Raw genomic sequence first — 12,511 nt, 5'->3', positions numbered from 1 at the left:
AAAATAAATAATATATTTTTCCTCTGGATCGTCCCTTGAAATACCCCCCACCCGGCGACCTCGGCTACAGGTGATGCATCTTTTTTCATTTTATAAGTCTATTCTATAATATTAACATGCATGTCTTCTTACCGTAAATCTTTTGAGATTGTTGGATGACGAAACGTGGGTAGGTAGCATTCCTGGAAAGACTCACATTTGTTAATCTTGCTACAGAATGGGCTGTAACTCCCTGGCAGTCTTTTGCATGATTTCTATCTGTTGGGTTTATGTAACGATATTTGAGACCTCACTTTGGGCCAATTTTAATTTTATGCTTAGAGGTTGCTCCGAGAGATTGTGAATGTTCTGCGAATTTGGTAGTTCAGAATTCTTTGGTTATATCTTTGGTTTAGGAAGTTGGAACTCAAAGTCTCCATTTTCATTCTGCTCCGATGTGGCTTCGCATATCCAGTTGTATCTTTCTCGCAAAGAGAGAACTTTTATATTCATTATTGGAATCGTATGAAGTCCTTCTCCCCAGGTGACCTTGCATAAGATCGTCATCAAAGTAATACAGGCATTGTACTGGTTTTTATTCACAGTTGGCAAAGAAATCACTCATTTCGGGTCAAGAACATGTTTGTGAACTGCTGAGGTTTCTCTGCATAAGTGGTGGCACCAATCTTTAGGGGATATATGCTATATCCGAACATTATATAGTTGTGTGTCTAGATGAATTCTGTAAACCTATTCATATGTTCGTTATTGGTGTAGAGTGACTCTGCATCCATGGGAAAATGCTGACAGCATTCCGATGAGTGGTGTCCTATGTATTACTTGGAGGTTTTCATGACATCATTCTGAGTTCTGATTGTGTATTCTGTGTATTCTAACAATATGTAGAACCTAACAAGCACTGGGGTCTCTGGGATCAGGTTTGCTCAATGTGTTTTTAATGTCATTATGGAGTGTCTTTATCACTGTGTTAAATTCTGTTTTGTATTTTTGATTGGGCCTTCCCACAGTTGGTGTATTATACATCTGAAAGCTGGAATTGTGCGTTCTTGACACACTGGTGTTAATTATCAAAACTACATCTCTTTGTCTGCCTGTTTTAATGTGATGCTGCAGTTCTCTAATAGTGACTTGATGGTCCTCTTATTAATTACGATAGATAGTATGTTTATTTGTTTGGCCTGCATGGCAGTTGTAGCTATTTTATTTAAAACTTTGATAGTTTCAGTGAAGTTTAGGACAGTACCAATTGTGAGCATCCATTTGGGCTTTTGTTTCCGTCCACTGTCACTGACTCACAGTTCCTGTTTTGACTTGCCCCTGCTCTGGCTTGTTGCTGGAGAATTCTTTCAAGTGGAAACATCTGAAAACATCATTGCACAGTTCTATTTTATCTGTGGAATATTTATGTAAATTATGTAGGAGAAAATGTTGGATTCTTAGGTGGCATAACTGTTGTTTTTTCAGGTTTAGTATTAGCCAAGACGCTTTTGTTTTACTAAAATTAAATGCATAACATTCTTATCCATAGGAGCTTTTAGACAGCAGTCTTCATTTACATTTTTATGATTCTCATTATAGCATACTGCATGAACTTGTAGACTGGTACAATACAACCAGTGGCTAACTTCACTATGAGTGACAGCATTCTGCCCTTTCACAAGAAGCACACTACATTCAAAGTAGTACCCTTAAGTAACCGTGATTTCTGTGGCAACATGTTTTTTTAGCCCAACACAGTATTTTTACTCTTAGCCAATGCTTTTTTTTTCTTTTAAATTAGTGACACCTGCCAGCTTTTCCAGCAATAAACTTTAGCAAAAATCAAAACAGGCGTTGACAAAACCAAAAGGCAAATAGCAAATGCCAGACCATATGGCTTTGCCAGTACTTTCTTTTAGTTTGACTACAAAAGCAAAATGAAGTGAAAAACCTCATTGGTTTCATTCTATACCTTTCTGGTGACTGTCGGCTTTGTGATGTATTTTAGTTCTTTTCAAACCTATATAGAGCACAGGGATGCCTGTTAAGAGACATAATAGGCCAGTTTGCTCACAGGCAGTTTTCTGTTGCTGCTTATACAGTGTAATTGTTGCTGATTGAATGTATTGTCCTATTCAAACAATGCAGCTGTTAAACGTATTAGGGTAGGTGTATGTATTCTACAAGTGCATATTCCAAACTCGGACTAGAAATATAGTAAAAACGTATATTTATTTCTTTAGGTCTCATTCCGTTGGTTTAGGGTGTATTTTTAGTTCTGTCATTTTTTTTGTTATTAATCACTTGTTTGTAAACATTACAACAAAATACAAATTTGCATAGCTTTTTCTGATACCCTCTAAAACGTAAATAACTCGTACACAGTTGCATTCCTATAGAAGCGCTCTGGACCCTTGTCTCATTAGAAGCCTATTAATCAATCAGTCAATCATATACTTTATTTCGGCCATAAGACCATAAACGTAGAATGCAGTAGCATAAACATACATGCATCATTCCGCAAAATTAACAAAACAAGTTATTTAAAACAAAGTTCTAAAAGCACAAGATACAATCGCAGAATATAAAATCACAATTTAAATTTTAACCCCTTCGGTGCTCAGGTCGGCCCTCGACCGTCCGACATCACAGTAGGCGTGTGCAGAGGATGGCCGGGGGCCGTCCGAAACACGCCCACTCATTAATTCTCCCGCACAGCGGAAGAATTCGCGCAGTGCCGAAAGGGTTAAAATAAAGATAGCAATTAAGAGGGTTAAAAGCTGAGGCATAACAGGGCAGGGTAAAAAATGCATAGTGCTTGACTAGATACCTTACTCTTCAAACGGCATTCATATCAGTGTTATCAAGAATTGCTGATAATCCAATGTAAACCAAAGATCATGAAATTTGGCATTTGATTAGATCACCTCAGGTTCCGGCCTTCAGCGCAGCCATGCAGAGATACCAGGCACACTTAAGATACCTTGATAAAGCAAATGCAATATCTTCAGTCGTATCAGTTTTTCATATATGTAAGACTATCGTACATTGTTTAATTCCCAAGTTACAACATAGAGCAAATATCCATCTAGCTCTTGCGGCTTTATATTTTTGGGAAAACCAAAGAAAATGTACTTCAATTTCAGCAGAATTAAAACAAGATGGACAGCCCTCGAGTTTTGGCCCATGATGTGCCCTCTTTGCAGTAAAAGACCTCAGTTGCAATGTCACAATTCGAAAATGAATGTACAGGCACTTAGCCTCAGCTGGGACAATCCTGTTGAGTTATGAATTAAATTGTAAAGAGGGTTTATGTGTCAAATCTTTATCCACAAGTCTTTCAGGTCTCGTTTCACACCATATTCTTTGGAGGACTTGTTCCCAGTAGAATCCCTTAATTTGTTTAACTGAGTTCCTATCCATTGTGGTAGGATCTTTCCACAAACTTAGTATAGATTACTACATAAAGATCTTAGGTTGCACAGCCAAGGTATGATACATTTCTTATCTAAGAAAATCCACTCCTGCACGGCTGCTTTGTATGTGGTCAGCTGTGTAGTTCAAATTCTGACCCAGTACGTCAGCACTTTAAGACGAGCGACTTGATCAATTAATTTCAGGTTTAGGTCCCACCATAATGGTATTAGGGGAAAACAAGATGTTGAACATTCATTATAGACCTACTATACCTGTTTTCCATAATACTTATTTTATTGGTATCAGCCATACCCCATATTCCACCCCATAGAGCGCATCGCCTAAAGCCACCGCTCGGTACACCTCAAGTTCAGGGGAAACAGCTCTATTGCATGATAATCCATGCTTTCAGGCAATCACTGCTGACCAGTGTGACATGAATTAGTTTTTTTGTAGGTGAAGATCCCAGGTACGTTTCCCTGAGGGCCTTACTCCCAGATAATCAAAATGCTTTACTTGCTCAATGAGGGATCCATCAACAATCAAGTTGTTTCTAAATAAGTGGTGGAGATTTAGCACCATCAGTTTGGATTTCCCTGCATTAATTTCAAGAGCTCTACGTTTGCTGAATTCTGCAAAATGGTCAAGCAAATGTTGTGAGCACATAGGAGTATGTGAAAGAATCAGGGTGTAGTTTATACCTATCAATCCCTGTTGACCATTTGTATCCAAATGTGCTTTAGGTAACGTGTTTACCATTGTTATTACATTTAACAGTTGAATGTGTCAAGTGTTATCTTTTTGAAACTCTGTGGACTCTAATAGTAACTGTGTAGTAAAAAGTCCCTCAATTTTCTTTTTCAATAAGCATGTTTATTACCACAGGCCTTCTGTTTACAAATGTATATTATTTCCAAAGAAGGTATTTGTCCATTACAGAGCAACAATCTAACAAAAACACAACTTCATGGTATATCTACATTCTGGGTAGGAGAAAAAAAAATGTTTCTTGGTTTGTCTCATATTCCATAACAGATCCATAGCTATTTTTTACCTACATTTTTTCATGTATGTATCTGATGCAGTAGTTTATCTTCCCGTCCCTGCAATTTCTTTTTGTCTTTGGTACATTCTGTTTCAGTGTTTCCGTAATTGTTTGTTATTCTGATTTTACCTTTGGAAATATAACACACTTCTTTTTGGTACTGGTGACAGAAAAGTAAAATTGATGATTTTTATGTGCTGTCAAATAACAATTTCCCTTACCGACCTTGAGCTAACCAGCCTGTAATGAGTGCACAGAGCCAGAGAAAACACCCAGTCTTTACCAAGCACAACTTGAGTTTTTAAAATGTACTGAATGTTACCCATGTACACAAACATATACCCGCCCTATACCTTCATGAAGCTTGTCCATGGATAGTTGTTCTAGTCTCTAGTAGGTAATGGGACAGGGAAAATAAGCATGGGTGTAGCATTGATAGACAACTGTCTGTTTGTGTCAGTGATCCAGGATTAGGAAGAAGATACCCTTTATTTTTGGAGAGAAAGATATTTTCTGTTACTTTGCATGTAATAGTCCTCACTCAATATTTACTGACAGATCACAGTAAGGAGTGCTCCATCCATCTCTTTTCGAATTTCTTGCTTTGGGAAGTAGAAATGCTAGGCTTACCTCACATAAAACCATTCCTGTTTGCTCATAAGTTAATGCCATAAATAAAGTGAATTTGTTTCCGACACATATGGTTACCTGTGCATTAACTTGATATTTGTATTTTTGTTTAACAGGGTTGTGTATGGGGTATTGCATACAGGCTGCCAGCAGGAAAAGAAGAAGAAGTGAAAGCTTACCTTGACTTTAGAGAGAAAGGGGGCTACAGGACTACAACTGTTGTCTTCTACCCAAAAGATCCTTCAATAAAACCTTTTAATGTCTTACTATATATTGGAACATGTGATAATCCTAACTATCTTGGTCCAGCGCCTCTTGAAGACATTGCGGAACAGATTTTTAATGCAGTTGGTCCTAGTGGAAGAAACACAGAGTACCTTTTTGAACTTGCAAATTCCATCCGGAATCTTGTGCCCGAAGATGCAGACGAGCATCTGTTTTCTTTAGAACGGCTAGTAAGAGAACTTTTGGAAAGAAACCAGAACTTGAATTGCTTATAAAAATTTAACGTTCAATCTTTTTCAGGAAATCCTCTATTTTCATCTTCATGGAAAAAGTTTAATTGCACACGTTTTTCTATATTTATCGGGCATTTTACATGATGATTTATTTAAATCGAACATTTATGGAGCTTTATGACAGTAATGCCCCTTTAATAGACGATATTTAATTTTGCATTGACGCATACTTTTAATGTTCTTTCAGTTTCATGTTTGCTCTTGAGCAATAATGTTTTAAGTTATACCTCAGAGGACTGTCAAAGATTATGTCCGTCATTGCACAGCTTGCAGACTGTACCATTTTATTTGGTGCTATGAAGTCTGGTTTCATTTTTATGAAATTATTATTTCCTTTTACAGGAGAAGTAAGGGGCTTTTAGATATAATCCTTCAAAGTTATATAACTATCTCCAATAGGATCCCTGTAGAAAATATCAGTGATACAGCAACAGATGCACATGTTTACAGCAACGATTGTTGTGAATGAGAAGATGATGCAGCACTCATAGTAGATGATATATTTTTGTAGTTTGTTCCTCCCTTTAAGAATGGCTTACATAATTTCATTACCACAAAGAGGCCATTCCGTTTCCCCTCCTCATCCCTATCCTGTTTCTTATTTCCCCAGTGGATCTTTTGTGATGCATCACTCTTTTCATCTTCTATTGGGGGGGGCGGGTTCTACTGCGTCTTGCTATATAGCTTGTAGCCCTTAATAACACTTGATCTTGGCTCTGTCTGAGTAGACCTCTGTTGTTAGCAAATTGTGCAAATTCAGGGAAGTCCTATAGCTGCGTCATGTCCCTGAATTTGTACCAACCAATATCAATAAACAAAGTGTTAGAATGAATCCTGAGAATTCTGGAACACTCCGTCTCCTAATGGTTTTCAAGAAAGAGCTATGAGTTTAGTTAACAAAGGCTGCTAGTAATGTAATCCTCTCCATTTAAAAAGTGTTCTGATCACTGACTACAACACTTGAATCACTTATTGCCACAAAAGCCAGGACTTTTGCCTGATAATTTAAATTCCCATATCCTGCTCAAGCATTTCGCTAGACTGCAAGACTGTTTGTGGAGACTTTCTTTTACTCTATTTCAGCGTTTCACTGAGGAGGAGCTAGTATTTCATTCTCTGGGGCCTGCCTGTTATCTATGTAGCTGAATCATCTACATTGTCCCACTGCCATGGTTGTTCTGGTTCTTTCGGTAGCTGTTGTGTGACAACTTTTGTTACTTTACTTCTGTACAATGGGAAATGGTAATGGGAACAACACAAAGCAACTCTTTTACAAACATGGTTCCTGACAACTTTATGAAATGAAACTGCACTTGATTTTTCAAGTCACCTTTAATGTTATATAAACTTAGGAAAGACAAAGGGATTAAACCAACACAAGGCCTGTGATGTTAAAAGTTTTATTTACTGATATTTTTAAATATCTTGAAAATAGTTTACATTTCTAATTGTTACTGTTCTAGGGTATATTTATATCACGCGAACTCGACAGCGCAGTGTAAGAAAGAAACTTAAAAAAATTGTGAGCCTTTTGCAGATAAGAATGTCATCTAATACGATTCTGCGCTATATATATATATATATATATATATATATATATATATATATATATATATACACGTGTGTGTATATATATATATATATATATATATATATATAAAACTCGTATATAGCTATAGAATGTAGTATGCTTTCTTTCTCAATAAATTGTTCATTTGCGTGCCCGCTGTATCAGGATGCCAATACGTTATGACTAAAACGTAAATTTATTCACGCTCTCCATCGTGTTTCTATGCAACTAAAGAACTCGTAGCTCAACTTATTGGGTTTCTACCTTTTGAATAAAAGAATTCGTACTCCAAAATCAAATCTTATAAAATGAACTAGCGTGGTTGACTTTTAAATCATCTTCATTTAGTTTGGGGAGAAGATGGACATGATGGGCGATTGAATTGAAGTTATATTTCAGTGCTACAGGCTCCAAAATGAAAACTATATTGATTTTTCAACCAAGACTTTTCCCTGGGTCAAATTTAATAAGCTGTGGTCAGCTAGCTAAAGTTTATAGAGGTGTGTATGAAACGGTCTATTTTGTTGTTACAGAGTACATTCAAAAGTATAAAGATATTTTATGTAAACATAGAATATTAAACTTCTATCATTCTAATGCAACCTCTTCAGTTATGCGAAATGAGTTTGGTAATGAGTAATTATCATCGAATTGAATCCTAAAATTAGATACGCCTTTTAAAAATCCGAGATATCGCACAGTGGCGTTTATGGAAAATGTTGCATTTCTACATTTTTTACATTATTTTTACAAAAGAATGCCCGATCAGCCAAGAGCTTAATTTCAGAGCGAACGTCTCAGTTATATTGAAGTGATCTTAGAGACCTCCGCACTTAAATCAGCCAATCCAATGAATGCTTTCACAGGCTGTCCTTTTGTTTCGTTTGCATTTGTACCAGAGTGATAAAAGACAGAGGGCCATATGCATAAACACATTTTCGCATAGACACAGAATGGGAAAACCCTTTGATACATCTGGCCCAGAAGTTCATCATTGTGTGAGATTACTTTTGTGTTTGGTGGATTAGTACTGCGGATTTATTATAACTGATTGTGCTTTGAGTTTGAAACTTCCACTTTAATATCAGTCGCAGCTCGTGCTTATAAAGGTATGTAATAACTTTAAGAGAAGTTGGAAGCAAAAGTGGCCAGCGAAATTGTTCTAAATGTACAGTAAGTATATGTTTTGTCTGAAAAAAATCTCTTTGATGTTTTGTTGGCACAGAGAAAGCAGAATTAAAAGCTTTGGGATCAGAGTTGACTACGTGTTACAAATTGACTGCCCAAGCCTCTGCAGTTATTTCTGCATGGACATTTTACATATGTAAACTCAAACAAGTTCTCCCTCTGCTTTACCAAGATGGCAGAATGGCAATCATCACACTCCTAATTGTTTCGAGACTAGATTATTGCAATGCCTTTTACTTGGATATAAACAAAACTCTTCTAGAGAAACTACAATTAGTTCGAAATTAAGCAGCCAAACTAACCTTGTCAGCACCCAGTGTTTAGACAGTCAAACCTATATCTACACATCAAACGATAGAAGACTTTTTCAACCCCTTGCCAATTTTAAGTTTATTCACACTTTACACAAAAATCTCTGGGGTAGCACCCTCTTTTATTTAGACAAATGTTTCGAGGTACTCCCCTCTGCAATGTCTGCACTCATTTCACATCGCTTGAGAGTACCATAGTTCTTCACAGCCTCCATTTGTAGAAGAGCCTGCTCTGTTCTGGCATATTAGCGTCAGAATTCTCTACCTCTTCATTTTAAATTCATCACTTCTCAACTCTTTACTAGAAAAAGGCAAAAGACTGCTCTTTGCAGAGGACACGCTTTCCATGCTTTCATACAGGATTTAGCACCAATAGAATTCTTGTTGTAGAGGTGCTTAGAAACATCCCCTAACATTACATCTATCCTTGTTCCCTAACATCCAACCAAATCATTTGATATACTATGCAAAGTCAATTCAATTCAATTCAATGTAAGCTTTATTCAATTATTAAAAACAATCATAAAAGCACAAGACAACAGATATAAAATTTACTAAGCAAATAAACCAGATAAAAAACAATTTGAGGGATTCACAGAACAGAATTTTAGAAAAATAATCAGCCGTCTGAACATAAAAATTAAAAAAGCATACTTTTTCTAGCAGCAATAGATTTTAAAATAAACGTGGCAGTAAAAAAAACCTATATCTATCTCATTTAAAGTAGACAACAAATTCAAAGCGGATTTCAAAGTACGAGACCCGTATTTCTTAAAAAGTGGTTTCAGATAGATAATGCGCAAATGCATGTATAAATCACATGTAAGGAGAAAATGTACAACACTCTGTTTAGTGACTCCATCACATGGACATGGAGCAGTGGGATATTTTTTTATAGATGGAAAAGCCACCAAATGGTGGACGATACCTAATCTCAGCCGGGTCAATGCGAACCGATGCAAGATTCTGGTAACCTTGGAAAGGTATAGTTGGAACCCTTACAGTATGCTCATGTGAATAATAAAAAGCCACGGTTGCCAGCTGCATATTCTTACAATGGCGGCGATGAACTTTTTCCCTCAAAAAAATTTGTTTAAATTCTGACTTAGAAAAGACAGACGCATAATTCGGATTTTCCAAAATATTCACCTTGAAAAAATCCTTAAAAGTAGATACCACATATTTTAACCAGGGGATTTGTAGGCAATTGTCCAGACAAAGACAATCCTTAATGATGCTTCTGTTGAACCCAGCCTCTTGCTTCATCCAAATCGATCTCCATAACATTAAGGGTTTTAGCTCTATCAGATCAGTTAGATAATTCAACCCCACCTCGTTATGAATTAATACAGTGGGGGCGGATGAAGGCAGACATAATAACTTTTTTAGAAAAACATTTTCCTCAACCTGAAGCACGCCATGAGGGCAATAGCCCCAAACCCCTGCACGATAAAGCACTACCGAAACACATTTGCTTCTATAAATTTGTAACATATCGGATATGCGACGATCCCCCAATTTGATTGCAAATTTAAAAACGCCATAAGCGCATTTGGCCATTTTGGCCTTAACATTTAAAATCTCATCATACCACAGGCTGTTACTCGAAAACATGATGCCAAGGTAACAAAAGTTATTAACTAGAAGGATTTTATGGTTCTCAATATGGAAGGATCTCAAATTCCTTATTTTACGTCCACACGGTAAAATAAAAGTCTTAGAGTAATTGAGTTTTAGTTTCCTTTCCTTTATAAAATCAGAAAATCTATTAATTAATTTTTGTAAACCAATGGGAGTTCTTGAGAGGAGTACCGTGTCATCAGCATAAAGCAGCACAGGAACCTCCTGTCCCTCAATTTGCGGAGCATCACATTTAACTTTTTTAAGGTCGGCTTCTATGGCATTGATAAAAAGAGAAAAGAGAAGGGGTGCCAGCACGCAACCTTGCCTAATGCCAAGGCTCACCGTAATTTGGCTTGTACATTCTCCTGCTTGGCCATAGCGTATTTTTGCGGATAATTGAACATAGAGTCGTGCCAAAAAGAAAATAATAGCCTGGGGGCACCTAGGTCCAAAAGGGTTGACCATGGTAAAGCATGATCTACCAAATCAAACTCTCTACTAAGATCAGCAAAGCAGAGAAAAAGAGATCCCTGCTTTGCGCGCGTATATTTCCCAATAATAAGATCTAGGTTTACACATTGTTCCAGGGTCCCCCGACCTTTCCTAAACCCATATCGGGATTGAGCCAAAATCCCATTATCCTCCGCCCATTCTTCTAATCTAAACAATAAGACCCGACTCATAGTTTTTAGTGATGAGTCTAAGAGGGATATTGGTTGATAATTTTTGGCTTCAGATCTAGGGCCCTTTTTGTATATGGGAATTATTATGGACTCCCCCCAAGTTGACGGAATCTTTTCCTCTACGGCTGCATTAAAAACATTTGATAGAACGGGGCCCCATATAGTTATGTCAGCTTTATAAAGGGTGATTGGCACTCCATCCGGCCCGGGAGCTTTACCACCTTTACTACATCTCAATGCAAGTGCTACTTCGGAATGAGTAATATTAAGGGGGATAATAGGCCAGACAACGGTAGGTAGACTAGGTGTACAAGAAATATCACTACAATTAAAAATAGAAGAAAAGTGGAGAACCCAACTTTCCTTATTAACTTGGGAGGTAATTGTCGGTGCCTCATCGTTCCTTAAAAAAGGACTATTGACGGTATCCCAGAAGAGCTTACTGTTGGATTGCTCCGCCGCGACTGTCAATCTGTCCCACGCTTCGACCTGAAGTTCACGTTTCCTACGTTTAAGCTGTTCCTTGTAGGCTATTCTAAGATTAACAATACTAGACCTGTCCCGGAGACTACACGAAAGAGCTTTCTTTAGCTTCTGTAGAGCCCTGGTTCAAGCTTTATCGAACCATCCGCTGTTCTGTTTATGTCGCTTTACATTAGAGGTGGTCAAAACTTTATTGATGTTGTCATTAATTTTATTAAAACAATGTAAGATACCTAAGTGACCAACATTAAAATCAAGACACTTGCTTATCTCAGGTAGACAGAGAGTAATGATTTTGTTTGAATACGTGTCCGAGTTAGTGACAGTCCACTTAATCCTATGACCTTTAGGTCTACTTAAAACAACACCATTTATAATAGTTTCATACTCCTGTTTCTTGTGGCCCCATAAGGACAAACATGAAATAATACAGTTATGATCACTAACGGATAGGTCCAAAATCACCGGGGATCCACAAAAAGTATTAATGTTCGCCGAGATGACTAAGTTATCAATTACTGTACCAGCGCCCCTACCTGTAAATGTAGGAATAGGATTACCCTGGTCATCTTTGACGCACTGTAATACTTCTAGATCATATTCAACCATGACCGAGTTTAACATCTCTCCATATGAATTATGTGGGAAGTGAACCTCCACCTCATCGCTGTCTGTAGTATACCCACAGGCCTCTGTTAAGGATAGGGGGCAAAGAGGGGTATTAAAGTCACCCACCCAAATAAAATCTAAATTAATAAAATTGTCGGAGCACAGTTTATCAAGGACATCCATTAATTCCAAGACCGCAATTAATCGCGTCTGATTAAATACATTGTTATAGTAATTAATAATCAGAACATTGCGGCCATTGTCGTGCTGTAACCATAACACTTGGGAGTGGTGTCCAATCGTTTTGTATACCTTAACAACCACGGGTAGTTTAATTGACAGTAATATTAATAGACCACCCTTTGCACGACCCGACGGGAATTTCTGGGCTGGTAGATTAAAGGAAACAAACCCATCAAAATTGATTTATTCCTTGCACCAGGTCTCCTGCACAC

At 37.4% G+C, this 12,511-nt stretch overlaps 1 protein-coding gene across 2 annotated transcripts in view; it reads left to right on the top strand.

The window, feature by feature from the left end:
- CHAC2 (ChaC glutathione specific gamma-glutamylcyclotransferase 2) overlaps positions 1–6,986 on the top strand; it is a 176,073-nt gene extending 169,087 nt beyond the window's left edge. For both annotated transcript variants that reach the window (XM_085612716.1, XM_085612717.1), the window contains one exon: positions 5,188–6,986. In XM_085612716.1, coding sequence (XP_085468842.1) covers positions 5,188–5,571 — 384 coding nt within the window. In that variant the 3' untranslated portion in view covers positions 5,572–6,986. The remainder of the gene's footprint in view (positions 1–5,187) is intronic.
- The last annotated feature ends 5,525 nt before the right edge of the window (positions 6,987–12,511 follow it).

The sequence above is a fragment of the Triturus cristatus genome, chromosome 6, assembly GCF_964204655.1.
Source record: "Triturus cristatus chromosome 6, aTriCri1.1, whole genome shotgun sequence".
Classification (NCBI taxonomy): Eukaryota; Metazoa; Chordata; class Amphibia; order Caudata; family Salamandridae; genus Triturus; species Triturus cristatus.
Note: the sequence above shows the minus strand (reverse complement) of the source record. Positions and strands in the feature narration are given on the sequence as shown.